Source organism: Abramis brama (assembly GCF_963993115.1).
Source record: "Abramis brama genome assembly, chromosome: 6".
NCBI lineage: Eukaryota > Metazoa > Chordata > Actinopteri > Cypriniformes > Leuciscidae > Abramis > Abramis brama.
Genome location: NC_139968.1, coordinates 46,884,428 through 46,908,181, shown reverse-complemented (window position 1 = coordinate 46,908,181; position 23,754 = coordinate 46,884,428). Strand labels below are relative to the sequence as shown.

At 40.0% G+C, this 23,754-nt stretch overlaps 3 protein-coding genes across 3 annotated transcripts; 1 reads left to right on the top strand and 2 right to left on the bottom strand.

The window, feature by feature from the left end:
- Positions 1 to 2,770: 2,770 nt before the first annotated feature.
- On the bottom strand, positions 2,771 to 4,906 carry fndc10 (fibronectin type III domain containing 10). Its single transcript, XM_084117839.1, has 2 exons — positions 4,854 to 4,906; positions 2,771 to 4,670 (listed from the first exon to the last, which is right to left on the bottom strand). Exon 2 carries the CDS (start codon positions 4,576 to 4,578, stop codon positions 3,808 to 3,810), a length of 771 nt encoding a protein of 256 aa, XP_083973965.1. The 5' UTR covers positions 4,579 to 4,670; positions 4,854 to 4,906; the 3' UTR covers positions 2,771 to 3,807.
- Positions 4,907 to 8,464: 3,558 nt separating this feature from the next.
- On the top strand, positions 8,465 to 10,014 carry ora4 (olfactory receptor class A related 4; the record flags this gene model as incomplete). The annotated part of the gene is made up of 2 exons (XM_084118579.1): positions 8,465 to 8,551; positions 9,073 to 10,014. The coding sequence occupies 2 exons, from the start codon at positions 8,465 to 8,467 to the stop codon at positions 10,012 to 10,014; spliced, it is 1,029 nt and encodes a 342-aa protein (XP_083974705.1).
- Positions 10,015 to 10,836: 822 nt separating this feature from the next.
- Positions 10,837 to 23,741, bottom strand: ora3.1 (olfactory receptor class A related 3, tandem duplicate 1). The gene is made up of 9 exons (XM_084118578.1): positions 22,628 to 23,741; positions 21,287 to 21,550; positions 20,400 to 20,654; positions 18,948 to 19,150; positions 17,936 to 17,971; positions 15,566 to 15,905; positions 14,221 to 14,484; positions 13,279 to 13,521; positions 10,837 to 12,228 (listed from the first exon to the last, which is right to left on the bottom strand). The coding sequence occupies exons 1-9, from the start codon at positions 22,874 to 22,876 to the stop codon at positions 12,001 to 12,003; spliced, it is 2,082 nt and encodes a 693-aa protein (XP_083974704.1). The 5' UTR covers positions 22,877 to 23,741; the 3' UTR covers positions 10,837 to 12,000.
- Between the last annotated feature and the right edge of the window lie 13 nt (positions 23,742 to 23,754).

The window sequence follows — 23,754 nt, the reverse complement described above, 5'->3', positions numbered from 1 at the left end:
CAGCTGTCAGTCGTGCGTCACAATAGGGGGAGGGAGTGGGCGGAGCCTCACGAAAGCCAATAGAGACAGAGCGCATTTAGGCCACGCCCATCGGGGGGAAACAAACAGTCTCCATTGACTCTGTTTTATGTGAGGCTGCCTCCTAGTCATTTCTGACTATGACAAAAAAAGAAAGAAAATTAGTCCAGTAATTTTAAGCCAAAATGGGCGTCAACCTTGAACAAATTGCAACAGAAGCAAACTCAACTGATTTTGTATCCTCAATATGTCCTGAGTAAGGAAAAAAAGCCCCGAAGAATCCCATTAGGGGAAAGTTTCGAAAAAGACCCAAATTTACTGTTTGTCCATGTTAACAAACAATTTCCAAAAACTTGTAATACATTTTTTGTTTGTCTTGATGTAAGTAATCAACTCAGTAATTTTCATGGTGATATCTAAAGGTTAAAATGTTTACCCTATTCACGTAAGAAAAAGAAAGAATAGGCGATATTTGGGTCTTTTTCTAAACTTTCCCCTTATGGGATTCTTCAGGGCTTTTTTCCCTTACTCAGGACATATTGAGGATACAAAATCAGTTGAGTTTGCTTCTGTTGCAATTTGTTCAACCTTTTTTCATAAAATGACTGGACTAAATGTCTATAAGCTGCTGTGTGACGAGGTGTACAGCAAACAAGCTAAACAACCCAGACATAAGTTTTTATAAGCTGTCGACCGCCAAAAAAGAGTGTTTAAGGACACAAAGTGGAAAAAACTTACGCGTCACTTCATTAAAATGGGGTTAAATCACTGGAGTCACATGGATTTCTGAGGCTTGAAAGTGGTAGACTGTGTGAACGACATGAGGGCGAGTAATTAATGACAGAATTTACATTTTTGGGTGAATTAACCCTTTAAGGGTTAAAAGTGGATACAGGCAGTTTAGACTACTCTGAGAACTAACTTATAGTCCAGTCATTTTAAGCCAAAATGGGGGTCAACCTTGAACAAATTGCAACAGAAGCAAACTCAACTGATTTTGTATCCTCAATATGTCCTGAGTAAGGGAAAAAAAGCCCCGAAGAATCCCATTAGGGGGAAGTTTCGAAAAAGACCCAAATATCGCCTATTCATTCTTCTTCTTACCTGAATAGGGTAAAAGTTTTAACCTTTAGATATCACCATGAAAATTACGGAGTTGATTACTTACATCAAGACAAACAAAAAATTTATTAAAATTTTTTTTTAATTGTTTGTTAAGAAGGACAAACGGTGCATAATCTAATTACGTATGTGCTAATTTGCATAAATACCACACCAGGTCTAAACATTAGGTCTAGCCAGGTGAAAATGACATATAACAGTAAAATACTTGATGTTAAGGTCTGAATGAACACATTTAGGCTACCCATGAGCATTAATACATAGAAGCAGGAAGAAGTACTTTAAACCAGCCTTTATTAATTTTTAAGAGATGGGGTTGGGGCTGGGTGGGACTGTTTCTGGGGGACGAGTCTGAGGGAAGAACAGGAGACAATGGTAAGGAGAATGCAGAAGACAAAAGGTAAGTAAAATAAAAAGTGAATCCCCAGAAACAGGCCCACAGACCCAGCCCCAAACCCCATCTCTGCAATAATAATTAATAAAGGCTGGTTTAAAGTACTTCTTCCTGCCTCTATGTATTAATGCTCATGGGTAGCCTAAATGGGTTCATTCAGACCTTAACATTAAGTATTTTACTGTTATATGTCAACAAGATTCGACAAGACATTTTCATCTGGCTATACCCAATGTTTAGATCTGTTGTGGTATTTATGCAAATTACATACGTAATTAGATTATGCACCGTTTGTCCATGTTAACAAACAAAACTTGTAATACATTTTTTGTTTGTCTTAATGTAAGTAATCAACTCAGTAATTTTCATGGTGATATCTAAAGGTTAAAACTTTTACCCTATTCACGTAAGAAGAAGAATGAATAGGCGATATTTGGGTCTTTTTCGAAACTTCCCCCTAATGGGATTCTTCGGGGCTTTTTTTTCCTTACTCAGGACATGAGTTTGCTTCTGTTGCAATTTGTTCAACCTTTTTTCATAAAATGACTGGACTATTACGCCCACTAGAGGCGACAAGATAGCTTAGCTTACTGAAATATAATATAAAACTAACATTTGGATATTTGACTTACCAGTGATTAAATGTTTACTGTACACGTAGTGTAGTTTTAGTGTGCAGGATCCCACAATTTACCCATTCGTTCCAGCCGATATCCACTTTTGTGTGTTTAAACGCTCGTTTTTTGGCGGTCGACAGCTTATAAACACGTATTTCTGGGTTGTTTAGCTTGTTTGCTGTACACCTCGTCACACAGCAGCTTTTAGACACTGTTTTGTGTTTTGTTATAAGTCAGAAATGACGAGGAGGAGGCAGCTTCACACAGTACAGAGTCAGTGGAGACGGTGCGGGGATTGTTTTGCATTTACAAAATTTACATTTGTGAATGTGACATTTAGCTAACAGAAAAATAAGGTTTATAAAATAAATATCACTTTTCTTTTCACATTCATGAAAGCCACAATTTATATTTCTATATGTAAATTCAAAGTTAGGATTCACATAACATTTGATAAAATCATAGACGTCACACCAGAATCTCACTGTGAGAGAGCTGTTCCAACATGTTTCAGGTTTCCAAAACTTCTTTTTGCTATTAGAAGATGACAGTGTAATTTGTGTATATCAGTTTGTTTCTTTTGGGAAATTAAAACAAAACAAAACAATAAAACTTTATTAAATTCACCCCTCATTTATTGACACACAAGTTTTGTATTACAGAGAAAAAGCACAGTATTCAGATGACTGTCAGTCAGTGGGTCCTTGTTCTGGTGAAAATGACGAACTCATATCACTAACTCAGAATTAAAAGAGTTGTGGAAAGTTAAGGCATACTGTAAATTATTGGGAGCATTAGAGTACACAACTACAGTTTTTCTTCCACTAGAGTCAGATCACTTAAACTCCATTATTACCGCACACAAAACCATCATATGCAGTTACTGATTTATTGACTTGCATTTCTAAAACAGATATTTATATAGCTATCAGTCTAAACATCAGTGAGTGCACAGTTTTTTGGTAAACGGGATTATTAAACGAGACTATAGATGAAAACACACATAAACACAGGAAAAAAGCTTGTCGGTATGTGGCTGTGTTCGGAATAGCACTATTTCTACTATTGCTGTTGTATACTGTACCCCACAATGCACTGCGTTTGACTTGACCTCCCATTTTGAGTTGTGAACTTTAAAATTTCTTTCTCAACTCATTATTTGATTGAACTGAAAAAAAAATGTATCACACTAAAACATGCAAAATAAAAACCAGCTAACAGGCGACGTTTGGTGAAGGTTACGTACATGTACAAGTAAAACGTTCTTGGAACATCGTTATGATATTTGTACTTAATTGACGTTCTCATAAGGTTGAGAGAAAATGTCCTCAGAACGACACAAGTAAACGTTATTATACTAACATTATCGTAACCTTTTAAATAACATTCTAACACATTAGAAACGTCGTGGACATAAATTTGTTAGCTGGGTGTACGGTGTACTATTGCGTACCATTTAAGAATAATCGTACACAATTAGCGGTGTATAACGCGCATTAATCGGTCAATAGTAGGCAAGTCCTCCATTCCGAACACAGCCTGTGTGTAAGTAGAGCTCTGTGGACCTGCGTCTCTTTCTACATTAATCCTGCACTTCGTTTCCGATCCTGAGCTGTAAGGTGAGTGTTTGCGCGACGACGATAACGATGTTTCTCTTCACAGGTGTGTGTGCAGGTGCGATCTGTGCGAGTGCTGCGCCGTGAGCGTGTGCTGCGCCGTCGGGTTCATTATGTTTTCGGTGATGTACGCCACCAGCAGGCAAATGATGACCAGCATCACGCAGATGGCTCCGCCCACTGTTGTCATGGCGATAACGATGTCCTGCATCCCGCTGGGCTCAAGGCTGAACTCCACGCAGGCTTCGGCCCGGTCGAGGGCGTAGGGCCGCACGCAGAGGCGGTACGGCACGTTAGCGTGCAGCTCGGTGAGCAAATAATCGCGGCAGCTGCTGCCTAAATGCACGCCGGCGCATTCGAACTGCGTGTAGCTGCCGTTCCACCAGCAACTGAGCCGGAAGCCGCCCGCAGGCCCGTGAGCGGGGCTCGCATGAGCCGTCCACTGAACGAACACACTTCCGTTGGACAGGATATTCGCCGTGAGCTGTCGGTCAGGTGAGCTCACCTGTCGACAGGTAGCGCCGGCGCACCGGAAGTCCGGACGCGTATACCGGAAACACAAACGCCCTGGGTCACCTTCCTCAAGAGTGCGGTATGCACACAGCGGCCCGACTTCACCCAAAACACGCCACCATCTTACAGTAGTGCTGTTGTCCTGTAGCTTTGGTATCCGCTTGGAGTCTTTATTGGTGTTATTATTACTGTATTGGGCATCACGGATGCTGCTGGTCCGGTTCGGCAGAGCTCTGCTTAGAAGCAGCAGAACCGGGAAGGAGTAGCGGAGGAACACTGATCCCTGATGGCCTGCCATGTCTGATTTATATCGCTTATTTATTCACAATCGATGGACAGATGTGGAGAATACCGGAGACGTGCGGTCGCCATCACACCGGTGCGCGCGACCTGAAAAGAAGGAAAAAAAACACAGATAATGCCAAACACTGACTCGTGCGTCGCTAAAAAGCAAACAAAACACTAACGGCTGAATCTCTGAATACAAGACGAACAAAACAACATCGATTAACATTATTATTAAGCAGACTGATACTGATTTGTTGTAAATAAAGATGGAGATTTAAAGATTACCTCAGAGAAAACCTTCCGCTGCAGCCGCTGGACGAGAGCGCGCATGTGTCTGTGCGCGCGCGCTCGCGCGTTTAATAACTGTGTTAATTAGCATACTTTCTCTCGCCTTTTGTTCATTCTCACTTTATCTCTGTCAGAAACCAGACGATTTCTTTGTCTTGATATCCATTTATCACTCAGAGAATTTATATCTATATATTTTTTCCCACAACATCACCAGAAAAATATAATCAATAGGCTAATATCACACTGGAATATCATATTCAGTATTATATAGATCTATGGTTTGCTGTTTTTTTCCTCTGTTTTTTTTTTTTTTCCTCCCCTTTATGTGTACATGTCATTGGTCTGTCTTGTTAATAATAATAAAAAATCATCAACAATTCTAAAAACAATACTTATAATTTTAGAAATATACTCTATATTAATCATTATAATTAATTAAATTAACCAACGCGTTAAGAAAGATTATCTACTGGAAAACCAATTTAATAATGTTTAATGAATCTGCACTTATATACCATGTTGTTGTGTTTTTTACATGAAGGCTTATTTCAGGTTTTTAAGCACGTTCAAAGATATTGGAGTAGAAGAAGCAAATAAACAACTGATGGTTTGATTTGTTGTGTGTTCCATCAATTTTGCATTTCATTGTTTTACTGAAAATACGTGAAAATATGATAGCAGGCTTCAACAGGCGGGCCGTCACGTGTTCATAAAAAACAAAAACAAAAACACCCTGTAACACGTGACTGGTTGTGAATAAATATCAGAAAGATTCTGTACTTCTGTGTGAGAAAACCTCACGAGCACAGTTTGTATATTTAATGTATGATTAGTTTATAGTTTTTCTCCTTCTTCGCTGTGTATTTTCAGTTTGAATTTGACGCCATCTAGTGTTCATCAGCAGTAATACTTGTCAAAATGTTGAATCATCACCATACATGAAGAGCATAATTTAAAATATGGAAGCTTGGAATAAAACAATTTAAAAGATAATTGCAACTTTTTATCTCACAACTCTGACTCTTTTTTTTCTCACAATTGCGAGTTATTAAGTCAGAATTGCGTGATATAAATCGCATTTTACGAGAAAAACAGTAAGAATTGTGAGATAAAAAGTCGCAATTATCTTTTAAATTGTTTTATTCCGTGGCGGAAACAAGCATTCGTAGTGATGAGAAGGTCTCGAGGTAAACAAAGGCTGCGTGAGAATGACGTGCGCGCGCCGTGAAATATTCACCGTCATCATCATCATCATCATCATCATAAAGAGATGATTCGGTTCAAACACACACACACACACACGCACACACGCGTGTTGATCGGAAGGATTGAGTCAGCGCTTCTTCTAATGATGGGAACATGCAGAATCAGACACACAGTTTAATAAAACCCCTGAGAATAAGTGCCCGATGATCTTCATCAGCAGAAATTAATAAGACTTTTACTCATTAGGGTGGGTTAGTTCTGTTTAGACACAAACATTGAGACATACATCAATAGAAAACATGGGGAACGTGAAAAACACACAGTGTGGGGCATGTTGTCACACGGTAACTTGCCATTAACGAGCTGAAGTTCCCATTAAAACATTATTTCTAAATGTTCGAAACGTACATTTATTTTTTTATTTTTTAACGTTTTTTTTATTGGTTTAATATGATATGTGAACGTTAAGGAAACATTCCATTTATAATTCTTCAAATATTATGGGAATTTTATTTTTGAACATTATAACAAATGACGCAACCAACGTTCAGCTAAAACATTTCAGTGGAAAAAACTCTCCATGAATAATGTTTACGAATTTTACATTTTAATGAGCTAACGAACATTATTTAAAAAATCCGTAACACTTAAAGGTTCATTAGTTAACTACCTTAGTTAACATTAACTAAGAATAACCAATAGGCCTACTTCTACAGCATTTATTAATCTTAAGTTAATATTAATTTCAACATTTACTAATACATTATTAAAATCAAGGTTGTGTTAACATTAATGCACTGTGAACTAACATGAACAAACAATGAACGTATTTTTATTAACTAACATTAACAAAGATGAATAAATACTGTAACAAATGCATTGATCATTGTTAGTTCATGTTAGTAAATACTTGTTAATGCTAATGTTAATTAACCTTATTGTAGTGATAAGAAATCTATTAACTTTAAAGAACGTTTGATAACTTTGAGAACGATGCCAGAACTGTTAGCGGTGAAACACCACATTAAAGGCAATTCATAAACCAACAAAAATGTAAATGACAACAAATTAATATATCAATCAAATCATAGCTTAAAGGGGTCATTTAATGGTACATGCACTTTTACAAGTTGATTGTACTGAAATGTGTGCTGGCAGTGCCTGTACACAACCATCATAAAATGATAAAAATCCATCCAGTGGTTTTTTTTTTTATCTTCTTATATGTTTCCTCCTGTCTCAAATCAAGCTGTTCGATATTGTGACGTCACAATATCGACGCCCCTCCCACGATTGGTGATTGACAGCAGCGTTTCAAACACAGACCCGCCCTCGTGAGCGAGCTGTCAATCATAGCATGCGCCGACGCGCGTTCATTGTTGATAGCTGGAGTGCTGAGCAGAATGGCGTCTAACGATTGTGGTGTTCTGTTCTTGGGTGTAATAACGAACACAGGAGTCATATTGATGATGTTTCTAAATCCGAACCGCTGAAGACGCAGTGGCTGAGTTTGTTTTCGAAGGGAATATTCCCCACGATCAACGTCAATGCTGTCATGTTTGCGCGAATCATTTCACCAGACTCGAGACTGCTTTACAAACGAGGGTCAGTATAAAGCTGTTTTTGCTAAGAAGCTGCTCCAGAAAAAAGGATCAGTACCAACTATTCGTGTTCCTGCTGAACCTCCAGAAGAAAAAGTGAGTGTAACGTTTTATTGACCTTTATATTAATCTTTATATTAATCTTTGCAAATAGCTTGCACGCTTCACGATGAATGTGGCTATTTTTACACTCAGGGTACATTATGGCATGTTTTCTATGTACGACGTTATCAATATAATTCATAATCCCACGTTTATAATGAACAACGCGTTATGGTTTTTGTATTATTATTTTAAACGGTGTACGCACAGAACAGAGGGGCGGGGTCAGCAAAGCTCATTATCATTTAAAGACACATGCACTTAAACAGCGTGCTGAAAACAGAGCTGTTTTTGACCAGGTAAAATGAGTGTTTTCTTACAATACTAATGAGAATTTTTAATTAAAGTATATTACAAACTTTTAATTTAGACCCTAAAGAATCATATTAGCTTGTACAAAAATGACATTATATGACCCCTTTAAGTCAATAAAAATAAACGGCCCCTCCTCCAGTTTTCACTGATCGTTGAACATTTAACATCATCTAAACTGAGTTTATCGCCACTCAGGCGTTTAATAATTGATTACAGATTAAAACCCCAGTGGAAGCCTGAGAGCTGCAGTTTAATGGAGCCTGAGAACACGATTGCGCATCTGAGCATGTGCGCGCACGCTTATATACAGAGCTGCTGTGAGCGCGCGCGATGGACAGAGCGCGCGCCGAGGCAGACAGACAGACAGACAGAGAGTGAGACATGTCTGAGGTCCTGACGGTGGACGCGATCCTCTTCGGCCTGCTCGTGCTCTCCGGGATCATGGGGAACATCCTGGTCATCTCTGTGGTGAGACTCACAGCTAACCCTCACTATGATCACGTGTGTGGAAGAAGTCCAGGTCTGACTCTGTGCTCAATCATAATCAGGACTAATAATTATAAAAGTCGAAGTCATGACATACTGAGCCATATTTATGAGATGAATAGTAGAAATAATGACATACTAAGTCATTTATTAGATGAAAAGTCAGTTATGGCACACTAAGGTATATTTAGGACAAAAAGTCGAAGTCATATATATATATTTTACTAAGTCATATTTATGAGATGAAAATTCAAAGTTATTAAATACTGTCATATTTATGATATGAAAAGTCGAAATTATGACATACTAAGTCATATTTGACAGTGTGTGTAATATGTGTGTATGCGTGTGTGTGTGTGTGTGTGTTCAGGTGTTCCAGTGCTGAATGTGATGTGTGTGTGTGTGTGTGTGTGTTCAGGTGTTCCTGTGCTGAATGTGTGTGTGTGTGTTCAGGTGTTCCAGTGCTGAATGTGATGTGTGTGTGTGTGTGTGTGTGTGTTCAGGTGTTCCAGTGCTCGAAGGAAAGCTCCTCTCGTCACCTGCCGCCGTCCGACACCATCCTGGTGAACCTGTGCCTAGCGAACCTGCTAACGTCGCTCTTCCGCACGGTGCCGATCTTCGCGTCGGATCTGGGCCTGGAGGTGCAGCTGAGCTCCGGCTGGTGCCGCGTGTTCATGCTACTGTGGGTGTGGTGGCGTGCGGTGAGCTGCTGGGCTACGCTAGCTCTCAGCGGCTTCCACTGCGCAACCTTGCGGCGGCAGCACGTTTCCATGGGCCCGCAGGGTCTCCGGCGCGAGCGTCTGCGCGTGTGTGCGCTCCTGTCCGCCGTGTGGCTCGCTAACCTGCTGTTCTCCCTGCCCGCGCTAGTCTACACCACACATGCGCGCGGGAACGCTACAGTGGAGATAATGGTGATTAGCTGTACGACGCGTCCCCTGCTGGGCTGCGTTTGGAAGTTTCCTAGCGAGCGCCACGGATATGCTTTCGCCTCCACGTCGCTAGCGCTAAACGAAGTGCTACCGCTCATTCTAATGCTGGGAACGAATCTCGCTACGCTGCACGCGCTCGCTAAGCACATCCGGGCGGTGTCCGGCGGCGGCGCGGTGGAGCCTCACGTGTCCAGCGAGCGGAAGGCGGGTCACGTGATCATGGCGCTAGTGGCGTTATTCGTGAGCTGTTGGGTTCTGCAAGTCGCCGCCGTCACCTACTATAACCACAACGGCGGGAAACACGCGGAGGCGCTGCTAACCATCGCGCACTTCTCCGCCTCGCTGTTCGTGGGCTTCAGTCCGCTGGTGGTGGCGCTGGGACACGGGAAGCTACGGCGCCGGATCGGCAGGATTCTGGAGCGGTGGGTCCGGCGGGCCGAGGTGGAGCAGCGCCGCGAGAACAGCGGACAGACGAACGAGTCGAACGGGAAAACGCCACAGAGCGAGAAGAAGTGACTCGGGGAAAAGACACCAGATATCAGCTGACGAGATCGGAAACACGTCAGAAAACAATCATGCTTCGGTAAATCACAATTATAAGTCATTATGTTAGAGTTTATCTCATTATTTTGACGTTTTAAGTCCTAGTTATGATATAAATTGTATGTCCTAATTATCACTAATATTGCCATAATGCCATAATTTTTACTTTTTTATCGTGTCACAATAGACACGACTAGAATTTTAGACTCTTATCTCATAATTATGAATTAGTGTTATAAGTTTAACATTTTAAAATTTCGCTTTTTTATGCCATAATTTAAACTTTTATCTCATAGTTTAGAATTGTTTTGCCCTAGTTATGATATAAAATGTTGAAATTATCAATTTGTATGTCCTAATTATCACTAATATTGCCAAAATGCTAAAGTTTTGACTTTTTAATTGTGTCACAATTTCAACTATACATTTTATAATTTAGATTTGTCATAATTTAGATTTGTATCTCATAATTATGACTTACTATTTTTGACTTTTTTAAGTCCTAGTTGTAATATGAAGTAAAAATTCTGACATTGTATGTCCTAATTATCACTTATATAGCCATAACTGTTACTTTTTAATCTCATATTTTTATTTTATTTTTGTCACAGTTTCAACTTTTCATCTAATAGGGATAGGGTTATACTTCTGTTATCAATTTTACTTTTTGTTATACTTCAGACTCTTTATGCCATAATTTCAACTTTTATCTTATAATTTTGACGTTTTATGTTCTAGTTATGATATAAAATGTTGAAATTATCACTTTTTGTCCTAATTATCACTCATATTGCCATAATTTCAATTTTTTAATTTTTTTTTGTCAGTTTCAACTTCTCATCTCACAATTTATACCAATTTTAACTTTTTATGTCATAATTTCCACTTTTATCTTATAATTGTGACTTTTTATGTCCTAGTCATGATATAAAATGTTGAAATTATCACTCTAATTATCACTTATTTTGCCATAATGTCATGATTTTGACTTTTTGATGATTCTGTAGAGAAGGTAATTCATAGATTCATGCATTGATCATAAAACTCCAGTAAATATTGAATGAATCTGAGCTTAATAATGTTCATTTCCAGTCACAATCGACAGTGTTTTATTGCAGTAAGTCTTGTTTTGAAACACGAATCTTGTTTTCCTCATTTCTGCTGTTTCCCTGCAACATTAACATGTTTGACATCTGAATATCAGTCAGGCTGAAATAAATGCAGGTTTTATATGATCCGCAGTGCCAGTGGTGTGTTGGTAATCGTCTCATGTAGACTTTCCCTTCAGATGATCTTAGATGAGGAAAAAAGAGTCTGAACTGATTCATTCTTGAGTTTAATCAGTCAAACACACACAAGACACATAAAACACCCCCTCCACACACACACACACACCTTTAGTCTCCCATTAGGGTGCGATTTTAAAGAAATTAAACTTCCAAACAAAATGATCAGAAACATGTTTGATAGCATCTTATTCCCTAAAGCATCCTAAACTTCACAGCTCTTCTCAAAAAAGGGTTACAAACAACTTTCTTACAATCCCCATTAACTCCCGAAGCTGAACTGATGATGTTTATCCATCCAGTCAATCTGTTCAACGAAGATTTGGATTTGAAACTAATTGTGATTTGTGTTTTTGTGATAATATTGAAACTACAGATCATTTATTTTGTCATTGTATGCATGTAGAGGCTTTACCCAAAGGTTTCTTTCTTATACAAATGCCCTTAAAATGATGAAAAGTGAAAAACAGAGGAATATGACTCTTCCTTTCTTCTTCTTCTTTTCTGTAATGCACTTTTGCACCTGATCCCACTGTCATAGTGTAACTATATATTTTAGTTGCCATGTTGTTTGTACATGACATATTGTTAAATAAAATTAAAATAAAAAGACGAAATGTGTTCCTGACACAGTTTGATGATGCAGAAAACATGCGACCCGTCTTGGTGAAGTCTATCCCGATGGACAGAGACGGGACAGGACTGACTTTATGAAGGCTCGGAGTCTCCGGTGTCCCACGGCGAGCACGATGGGCGACAGCGCGATGAAGCTCATGTTAGCGAAGCGAGCGATGATTAGCAGGAACTCGGTGGAAGATCCGCGGTTATAGTTGAAGTAGTTGACCGAGATCACGTTAGTTCCCCAAGACGAGATGAAGAGGATATTGAGCGCCAGAATCACCTGAGCAAACACACACACACACACACACACACAAGCAATCATCGTCATCTGAAAGCTTAAAACACACAATTCATCTTGCGAAGCCCGTTTTGACCATGGATGCGCTACTTTGTGATGGAAAATGCATTAAAATTCAATGGAGTGTGGGTGTTCTTTTAGCAAAGCGCCTAAAAATCTCAAAATTGTTACTTTGAATGTCCTAATTATCACTTATATTGCCATAATGCCATCGTTTTGCCTTTTTAACCTCATGATTATGACTTTTTATCTCACGCTTTCAATATCATGATATAATGATATTGTTATGATATAAGGTCAAAATTCTGACTTTTTCATTTTCTAATTATCACTTATATTGCCATAATGGCATAATTGTTACTTTTTAATCTCATAATTTATACGTAGTATGCTATATTTTTGTCACAATTTTAAACTTTTCATCTCATCATTTATACGTAGTATGCTATATTTTTGACTTGTCATAATTCAGACTTTTTATGCCATAATTACATTAATCTCATAATTTTTACTTTTTATGTTCTAGTTATGATATAAAATGTTGAAATTATCAATTTGTACGTCCTAATTATCACTTATTTTGCCATAATGACATAATTTTGACTTTTTAATCTCATAATTATTAATTGATGTGTCATAATTTTGACTTTGTCACAATTTCAACTTTTCATCTCATCATTTAGACTTCGATTTATCTCATAATTTCGATTTAGGAAGCTATATTTTTGTGATATCAACTTCAAATTTGGTACACAACTTGGATAGACGCATGGCTTTAATTTTCTTGCAATTTCAGTGTCAAAATCATTTTGTAAAATGTATATTTTAAAATTATAAAAATGTAAATGTTTAGTACATTTGCTTTCCATAAACTTAAACATATAACATTTTTACACTTTAATGTTTTGATGTTCTTTGACTCCTGCAATAATTGACACTCCTGCTAAGTGTCTCTTCAAAAACAACCAACTTTGGGTCTGTATTCCAAAGCAAAGCGTTCCTGATTTATGACCCGTGAGAGTAGCTCCTCACCTTGGCGGCCCGTCGCTCCGCAGGGATCCGGGTGACGACTGGCGCGTCCTGACTCTTGCGAGTGTGTCCGTGAGTGTACAGCGTTAACAAGGAGCCCAGGTTAGTGATGCTCATCAGGAAGATGGGAATGGATTCATGGATCACCATGGAGGTGGTGGCGAAGGCCAGGCCGCTGTAGGCCGACGGAAAATCCCAGATGCATCCCAGCAGTGGCCGAGTGGTGCTGCTCACCAACATCAGCGTCTGAGGAGGGGTCGGAGGTCAAACCAGGTCAAACACAAGCTGAATGCTGATCATAAACACACACAGACTAGACGATGACACAGGAGTGGATTTTCAAACCTCTCCCGTCCCACTCCCACAAAAAAATCCCGTCTCATCCCAATCCCAGAAGAATGACTCCCATTTCCTCCCACTCCCGTGTTGTGTTTTTTGGCCGGAATCAGTCAGTTACAGTAAAAAATACAGAACATTTCTAAATTTCATGTACGTAAATCATCCATGCAAACACACACACACACACACACACACACACATTATATAACCAAATTTTCACTCAATTATTTGGTTACTTCAGAGCGACAGAAATGTCGGCGAGCACAACTGAGGTATTTTCCGACATTAGTCGTTGCAGCGTGGCTTTCATGTCTGACTCCATTTTGATTGTGATTTTCGCGGCTACAAAGTGCATGAAGAAGCCTTCTTCTTCTCTTATATTATTGGCGGTTGGCAACTGTTACGGGTGGAGCACGTCATTCACTTAAGCAGCCACACCAGAGCAAACAGGAGAGCATAAAGAGACAGGCCCGCTAGAATTGTGTTATTACGATTCCCGGTCCCGCCCACTCCCGCTGACATTTCTTCCTGTCCCGTCCCAATCCCGTGATTAATAGTGATTTTGTTTACCGTCCCGTGGGATTCACGATACAGACACAGACTGACCTCGGTGGAGTTCTCGTCTCCGTTCTTGGAGAAGATGAAGGCTGGGATGGCGTAGCCCAGGTTGAGGCTCCAGATGAGGCCGAAGCCGAGCACGAGGGGTCTGGGGGGCCCGCGGGGCCCGTGAAGGCTAATCACCGGCGGAGCCACGCGGCGCAGCGTCTGGAAGTGGAACGCGCTCAGGAAGAACGTCGACCAAACGTTTGCAGAGCGGATCCAAACCCAGATGCCCATCATGAGGTGACACATGTCTCTAGTGAGGAAAATCTGTGAGGAAACAGACGTGTTGATGCTCAGTTAAATACAGTAAACTCGTCTCACATTCACGTTAAAAACCAGTTGCGCTCGCGCCGCGGCGGATTCGCTATTTACATGGAGGAATTTGCAAGCTGAAAAACGGAACGCTTCACTAGCGAGGAAACGGATCTGCTCGTGTGTGAGGTTAAAGCTGTGTGTGTGTGTGTGTGTGTGTGTGTGTGTGTGAGGTTAAAGCTGTGTGTGTGTCTGTGTGTGTGTGTTTGTGAGGTTAAAGCGCAAGCAGACAATCTACGGGACAATCTGGATTCCACCGTATCTTTATGTTCACACTATTAATCTTTTACATTGTAATCCTTTTATTTTTTAATATTTGGCTTGTTTGTGTGTTGCTGCACGTGTGTGTGTGTAATAAGCAGATGGTACACGCGTTGTGGACCTGCCTATAGGCGCACATTACTAACGCGCTCTTTAAATAACAGAAAGAATACTGCGCCGTTGACTTTAGAGCAGGTTCAGTTGGTTAATGGTTCAGTCTATTTCTGTTCCTCCAACAATGCACCTGAACACACACTCGATCTCAGACCAGCAGCTCATGAGCGAACAAATGGGCGTTAATGCATTCGCTATTTAAACAATGTGGAGCAGGACGTGAAAATGAAAACTGCGTCAGGCTGAAACTAGCAAAACACACTTGCGTCAACAAACACAACATGTCTTAGCATTTCAAAGGCAACCGATGTCTGGCAAATCTCAATAAGCAACACTTGATTAGAGTCCAAATGGGATTTTTGTTGGTTTTGATTGAACAATTGTTAACTCTTAACAATGAATCAAACTTTAACACTGACTCAATTAAACTCTGTAGAACGAATCAACAGACTCAACAGACTTTGTTGCATTATATTCCTGTTATCACTGTAAAGCCGCTTTGAAACACTCTGTATTGTAAAAAGCGCTGTATAAATAAAGGAGACTTGACATTTACACAGCTCAAAGCCTTCTCAAAGACACGAGACTGGGTTCACACTCATTTCAGTGGTTTGTCTAGAGACCAGAACCAGGATTCCAGACCAGAATCCCATCTCCATACCTCAACGGCCATCCATTCATTAACAGTTATACATCCAACCAAGCGTTCATCCATGAGGGAATTCCTGCGTACCTCCGCTCCCAGATCGGACACCATCACGACTGTGTTTCTCACCAACGACACCATCAGGCTGGAGAAAGCCATGTTGACCAGGATCACATCTGAGCTCCTGACGACTCCCGTATCCCGGATAAGGCTTTGGCCGACCACTCCGATGACCATGGTGTTCCCAACGTTCCCAAGCATGACCAGAACCACGTAGAGCGCAAAGTAGAACGGAGATGAATAGATGCGCTGACTGAGGCTTGAGGGTTTTCTTTGAGGTGCCATGTTCTTCAGACTTCAATCATAAATGGAGCGTCTCTCAGAAAGTCTCAGTGATGTTGTATTTTCTCCATCCCAACGCCTTCCTCTCCTCCCACCGCCCGCAAGCCCCTTTTTATGGATCATGGTTACCATATAAATCCCAACATCCGCTGAATCCCGGTCCCGCTGTCATAGGAGAAGATGCAGTGAGTGGCAGGTGAGATTCCACCAGAGATATGGATGTTTTGGGATACATGAGCTGAACTTGCATCTTCACGCTCGAGGGATTAACTATCCCCACCAGGCTCATTAAACTCGCACTAGTTAGCAGTCTAATTCATTAGTAAACCCACCACAATTCCACAGAGTGTGGGTCCGAGAAAAGCCAAAGCTGGGATTTAACATCTTTAGTTCTTTGTACTTTCTGGAAAGGATCCTCTCGACACAAAATGTGCGTCACATACGCTACAGAGTACATTGTGTAAGTTATGCGTCTTCTTCATAAAGTATAGTTTTTCACATTTTCATCTACCTATCACACAGTCATGCCAATTATGATGATGCTTCCATTTTATTTCAACTCTTTTCAGAAGGAGACCAGATTCCCTCACCCAAAGACATCAGTATCTGTCTTTCCACTATGTTAGTGATTGTGATTACTTCATTGTTTCTGCCATAAATAATTACATTGTTTAGCTAACTGTGATTTGTAAATGTACATTTCCGAAATACATAACTTAGACAGTTTCCTCTGATAACAGATCACTGTAAATTGTAATGTGGCATTTTTTGTAAAGCTACTTTGAAACGATGTGTATTGTGAAAAGTGCTATTCAAATTAATGTGAATTGAATTGAATGTTTAGGCCTATGAGATGAAAGGTCAAAATTATGACATACTAAATCGAAATTATGACATTAAAAGTAATAATTTCGAAATTTTAATCTTATAATTATCATCATTTTGATTTACAAAAGCATGTTTCTTTTCATATATGGCATAATTTGGTTTCCACATGCGTCCCTACAGAAGGTGATTGGTTTGGTGAATGGATGGATGGATAATACATATTTTCTATAGTGATTGCGAAGTTGTGTAAATAGGAAATAAGTAGATAGGTTGATGCGCGCTCCTAATTTGAAGAATGAAGCGCGCTCCACAGAAAGCGTGCGACGGTGGCTCGTAAAACGGCGCGCGCCCTTTAAACTGCTTAGAAACGCGAACACACGGACGGACGGCGTATGATTCTTCAATGATCCAAAAGTTTTCAAAGTAAAATAATAATTATAAAATGGTCTTGATTTGATAGAGATTGTATCAGTCGTTATAATTTATTTAGTCATAAATTGATCGGTCAATATTTACCTCAGAAAGCGCTGGAGATATCTCCCGCCGATACACGTCAGATTCAGAGTGATGAGGTAAATGGTGAAATGAATAGATGCAATATCAAGCATAAAATAACGAAACACTCAGGTATTCTTATTTAATATTAAGGTTCATACTTTAACATCTCAGTTATCTGGTTAAGAATAATCAGTTAAATCAATCTTGTGGAAACGATCTGTGATGATGTTGTTTTACGATCGCTAGGTGGCAGTAGACACACATATCAGAGATAATAATAACACACAACTCAAGACTGCTGTCAATTTGACTCAACACACAGATCTGACACAGGGACAGAGACACTTCATAACACAATGTACAAGAAGAGCTAGATTCTTACGTGTTCCTGTTTGAGTCCTCCATCTTGTATGCTGCTTCATGTTGTTTGGCTCCATTTTGAAGACTCTGCTATCTAAAAAATGCTGGGTTAAAAATCAAAAGCAATCTGGTGGGGAACATGCTGGGTTAATCTGTCATAATAACTGGGTTGCCCAGTTAACCCAACAGTCTGGGTTACATGTTTAACCCAAATGATAACTTGGAAAAAAGGAAAGGCGCTGGAGTCTGTTGCAAGATAACTATTTTATGGCATGAACTGGCGAACATGATTTATTTCTGTTGCGCTTGTTTGCTAAATAAATACACAATCCCAGAATAAAGAAGCTCAAGGTTTACCTTGTGTCATACTCTCTGTCGGACACTGGCGCTCTCCTGTGAAGTGACGTGACACAGTTAAATCACTCCCATTATAATCAATGAAGCTGCCCACAGTGCAAACCCTTCGCTGATTATAACAGACGTGATCTAGTGTATGTCTGCACTCGTCTGAAGCCCTGGCAGACTCGGAATAAGAAAGGTATAATGTGAGAAATAAAGACGTATTAGTGTCTCTACTAGAATAATAATCTTGAGAGAAACACAGTACAAACCTTCAATGAATTCAGGAGGATTCCTCTCAGGAAATGTTCTCTCAGGACTAATTAAATTCCTTTTTATTTAGCCATATTTAATATTTTCTTTAATACTTACTCCTCTTATTATTATTATTATATGATTTGATATGTATTATTTTACTTATTGATATAACACTAACAATAAGGTTCATTAGTTAACATTAGTTTATGACCTTAGTTAACATGAACCAAGAATGAGCAATACTTCTTCAGCATTTATTAATCTTAGTTAATATTAATTTCAACATTTACTAATACATTATTAAAATCAAAAGTTGTATTTGTGAACATTAGTTAATGCACTGTGAACTAACATGAACAAGCAATGAACAGCTGGATTTTTATTAACTAACATTAACAAAGATTAATAAATACTGTAACAAATGTATTGTTCACTGTTAGTTCATGTTAGTTAATACATTAACTAATGTTAACTAATGAACCTTATTGTAAAATGTTACCTATTTGTAAGAAAGGGTCTGCTGAATGAATAAATGTAAATGAAATGCAATGCATTAAATAACTCTACTTCCTTAAATTCAATGCATCCTCTTTGATCGGTCAGTTCAAACTCAGGAATCGGCATTTTCAAATGGAATTTGAATGGCACAGAGTCTTCGTTTCTGAGTAAGTACATGCAACTTTATTAAAAATAAATAATGTGCCACGCACTCTTGTGATAATATGTCTTTGATGCCTGTCCATAGAGAGCTGTCTGTCAGACTACACGTGACAGGACTGACTTTATGAAGGCTCGGAGTCTCCGGTGTCCCACGGCGAGCACGATGGGCGACAGCGCGATGAAGGTGATGTTAGCGATGCGAGCGACGATTAGCAGGAACTGCGTGGAAGATCCGCGGTTATAGTTGAAGTAGTTGACCGAGATGATGCTGGCGCCCCAAGATGAAATGAAGAGGATATTGAGCGCAAAGATCACCTGAGCAAACACACAAAGAAGTATTATTCTGTGATACTGAATTAAAAACAGCCTGGTCTAGTCATGCCTAACCCCTTACTCCACTTTATTGCAGAAACGCTTCTGTTACTCTCTGGAGAAACAAAAACATGAACGAACTTGCTCTCAGCTCCCATGGGACAGTGAACCTACGCTTCCCGCAGGATTGTGGCCATCAGTGAAGATCATTAGTTCAGGAAATTACATCATCATGGTATAATTAAACCTTGGGTCTGGGACTGCTTTGCTTAGCAGGTCTTTTGTTGGTCCTGGAACAACATTCCTATCAACCAGTTGGAATTTTAAACTTGAGGGAACCAAAGAAATCCAAATTGGCCTTTTTCGTTCATGTAACGTTCAGGTCATGTAATATTTTATTATTTTATTAGACATTTAAAATCTCTGCTGAGAAAACGAACCACAACTATTGATGACATTACATTTCACTGGGGGGCGTATCCATTTTTTTTTTATCCGGTAAGTGCATCAATACTGGAGAACTCTAGCTTGGCTGGTTGGTGTTTTAAAGTCCCCCTGTGGGGAAAATCTAGCTGTTGTTTATGTGTCTATGTGGTGTTTTTAATGTGCTTTAAGTCAAACCATGTGTAAATTCATAAGTCGACTCCATTGCTGAGTATTTTCTCCTTAAAACTGCAGTGAACCAAAGACAGTCTCAAAAACACGCTTTGAAATCGCTGGTGTTTCTGACGTCACAAACTACCTTGTAACCAATCAGATCAACGTGTGATCGTCAACCAGTGGATCTCTGAGCTGAGGGAGTGAGTGGAGGCGGGGCTCATTTGCATATTCATAGACCCACGCATACTAAATGAGGCAAGGGTGTCGAGTTACATTCAAGATATTTTAAGGCATGAACATTTATGTTTTTTCAAGGAAAAAACGTTTAAACGTTTTTGGTGTTCAAAGATGAGTTTTAAGGGATTAAAACTATTAACTACAGGGGATTCACTGAAAAGTGAGTTTGCTGAGTAATACAAATTTTTAAGAGAACTTTAACCATAATAATATAATAGAGATATTGGACTGGCATGAGAATCATAGCGATGGATCTTTTTTTAGACAATAAGAACTGTGTTATTCTGGAACGTCCTATTCGGCATGTTGTGCATTTGTGATCTGGTCTTCCAGCAGTTGCTGAAAATAAAGGTACGACTTTTACCCACAGTAGGGTTAGATATAAACACTAAGAGCTGGGATAAGATCATCTTACCTTAGCCGCCCGTCGCTCCGCAGGGATCCCGGTGACGACTGCCGCGTTCTGACTCTTGTTGGCAGCTCTTCTTTTTCGTCCGTGAGTGTACAGCGTTAACAAGGAGCCCAGGTTAGTGATGCTCATCAGGAAGATGGGAATGGATTCATGGATCACCATGGAGGAGGTGGCGAAGGCCAGGCCGCTGTAGGCCGACGGAAAATCCCAGATGCATCCCAACAGTGGCCGAGTGGTGCTGCTCACCAACATCAGCGTCTGAGGAGGGGTCGGAGGTCAAAGGCTTAGTTCACCCAAAAATGAAAATTAGCCCAGATTTACTCACCCTCAAGTCATCCTCTTACGAGGAAAGTAAGTTAAAGCGCAACTTACGCCCACTTGTGACGTCAGAAGTAGCGCAGTGCGTCATGGCGTAGCGTAAATATCAGCAGTGCGTCGCATTTCTCGCATAAGTTGCGCTTAGACTTAAGTCGAATCCATATGTTCGTTTGGCCGGAAGCTAGTTATTTTACTTTTTTAAGTTTTAAATATAGATATTTTTCTTATACAAACGCATCGCTTCACTTCAGAAGGCCTTTATTAACCCCACAGAGGCATGTGGAGCACTTTTATGATGGATAGATGCACTTTTATGATGGATAGATGCACTTTTATGGACTTCAAAACAGACACAGTCATTCACTGCCATAATAAAGCTTGGAAGAGCCAGGACATTTTGTAATATAACTCAGATTGTGTTCGTCTGAAAGAAGAATGTCATATACACCTAGGAGGACTTGAGGGAGAGTAAATCATGGGCTAATTTTCATTTTTGGTTGAACTATCCCTTTAACCGAAAGGAAACACACAAGTTAAATTAAGCCTGTTGACCAATAAATAGACAGACTGACCTCGGTGGAGTTCTCGTCTCCGTTCTTGGAGAAGATGAACGCTGGGATGGAGTAGATCAGATTGAGGCTCCAGATGAGGCACAAGCCGAATACGAGGGATTTGGGGGGTCCGGGGTGGCCGTGCACGTTCGTGGCGGCCGGGGCGAGTCGACGCAGCGTCTGAAAGTGGAACATGCTCAGAAAGAACGTCGACCAAACGTTTGCAGAGCGGAGCCAAACCCAGATGCCCATCATAAAGCGACACCAGTTTCTATTGAGGAAAACCTGTGAAGAAGGAACAAGGCTGATGATTTCAATTGCTGATGGCAATTAAAATAAATCAAACACACAACAATATCAAACTAGCAGCAGACGATGCTCTCCTTCACCCAGTTAATTTTGGGATTCCGTCGCTCCATCCAAGAATAGGCGACTAAAAACTAGCCCTCATTTCTGGCTGAATAACGAAGCAAGTCCTTAGAAAGGTGCGAGTTGAAATGGAAAAAAACACGAAGATTTCAACTTTCCAGAGAGAACCAGCCTGTAGCATTTTTACATTTGGACCAGTCTCAGCTCTCTCCATGTTTTCAGATAAGGATATTGTAGAGAAGGTTCAGTCAGGGTTTAAACCCGACTGTCTGCTTTGATATAATGCTGATCCTTTTATTCCTGGCTGGGATACAGACTTTTATGGACTAAAGGGAAGGCACTGTTACACCAGCCCAAGCGTTTTACATGTTTCCGCTCTCAAACGCTGGTATAGTCTCCCTCTATATCTGTCAGACCAGCACCTCAACGTTTGTTCCTGGGTCAATCAACACAATTTTGTTTCACATGAACATATGAATAAAGGGTTGAAATGCAGAAAAACGTTTTGCACAACTTACATTCTTTTGCACTTTATTTGTGGCCTCTGGACAATAAAATCCTGCGAGCTTTTTGGCCTATTTTCGTGTGCGGATCTTTTTTCTGATTTTTGAGTTACGCTCCTCAAGAAGTTACTACATTCATCTGTTTGGGACTATTGTTTTGGCGCTACGCCTTTCCATCCCCTTGACATGAACATACGAGAATTAAATTTGGACATAACATCCTTTTACAACCATTCAGCTTTAAAGCTAGCGTTTTTTCAACACCGAACTTTAGCTGGACAATAACTTTATTCTAGAGCTGCTGTAAAGCCAAAACAATCTCTGTTACTGTAATCTCCTGTTATGACTGTAAAGCTGCTTTGAAACATCTATATTGTTAAAGCGCTGTATAAATGACGGTGACTTGACTTAGCGTTTTTTCAACACCGAACCAACAACTGACTTTATAACACACATTTCCCACAATCACACTCCCGTAATTCTCCCGTACCTCCACTCCCATGTCGGAGATCACCAGGAGAGTGTTTCTGGCCAACGACACCATCAGGTTGGAGAAAGCCATGTTGACCAGGATCACATCTGAGCTTCGGATGACTCCCGTATCCCGAAGAAGCCCTTCTCCGACCACTCCGATGACCGTGGTGTTCCCAATGTTCCCAAGCATCACCAGAATGATGTATATGGCAATGTAGAGCACAGACGACGGCGTGCGCTGAGAGGCTTTTCCTTGAGCCGCCATGTTTCACCTGAAAACTGGACAATCCAGTGATCGAAGTGCTTGAGGTTTTTCCAGTATTTATGAAGATTCTCTCGGTGACGTCTCAGTGACCTCATCACCACATATATACCAACCCAACCCAACCCTGGTCCTGCTGGTGAAGGAGAAGATACCATGAGGGGCCGGTGAGATTCCACCAGAGATGCACATGCACTGAGGGATTGACCATTCCCATCAGGCTCATTAAACTCGCGCTAGTTAGCAGCCTAATTCATTAGCAAGCCCACCACGATCCCACAGGGCTTAATATCAACAGTCCAAACAAACTCTTCACTGTTTAGCAATGAATAGCTGATGATACTTCAACAAGCATTTTATTTAAAAAGAAAATCATATTACTATCTTTATTATTATCGTTATTGTTTGGAGGATTGGGAGGAGAGGAGAGTGGGGGGGACGAGAGAAAGGGTAACACTGGACAATACGGTTCATTAGTTAATGTATTAACTAACATGAAGTAACTATGAGCAACACATTTGTTAATCTTTGTTAATGTTAGTTAATAAAAATCCAGCTGTTCATTGTTTGTTCATGTTAGTTCACAGTGCAGTAACTAATGCTAACAAGATTTTAATAAAGTATTAGTAAATGTTGAAATTAGCATGAACAAAGATTAATGAATGTTGTATAAGTGAAGTTCATTATTAGTTCATGCTAACTAATGTTAACTAATGAACCTTATTGTAAAGTGTTACCGGTAAAGATGTTAAATTACTGAATGCCCTAAAACACTCGACACCCCACAGGACATGCGTTTCAAATGTCTTTCTTTTCTCTACCTTTTTCCTTTCTTTCGTCTGTCCTTATATTATTGTTTGTCTTTGTTTTATTTTTATTTG

Bases quoted from the DNA above. Each gene is read 5' to 3' on its own strand.
- fndc10 (XM_084117839.1), bottom strand. From the start codon at position 4,578: ATGGCAGGCCATCAGGGATCAGTGTTCCTCCGCTACTCCTTCCCGGTT.
- ora3.1 (XM_084118578.1), bottom strand. From the start codon at position 22,876: ATGGCGGCTCAAGGAAAAGCCTCTCAGCGCACGCCGTCGTCTGTGCTC. The intron at 19,151-20,399 runs GTAAGATGATCT...GTGTTTGCTCAG, and splicing joins CGGAGCGACGGGCGGCTAAG to GTGATCTTTGCGCTCAATAT. The intron at 17,972-18,947 runs GTCACGTGTAGT...GTCACTTCACAG, and splicing joins GCCTTCATAAAGTCAGTCCT to GAGAGCGCCAGTGTCCGACA.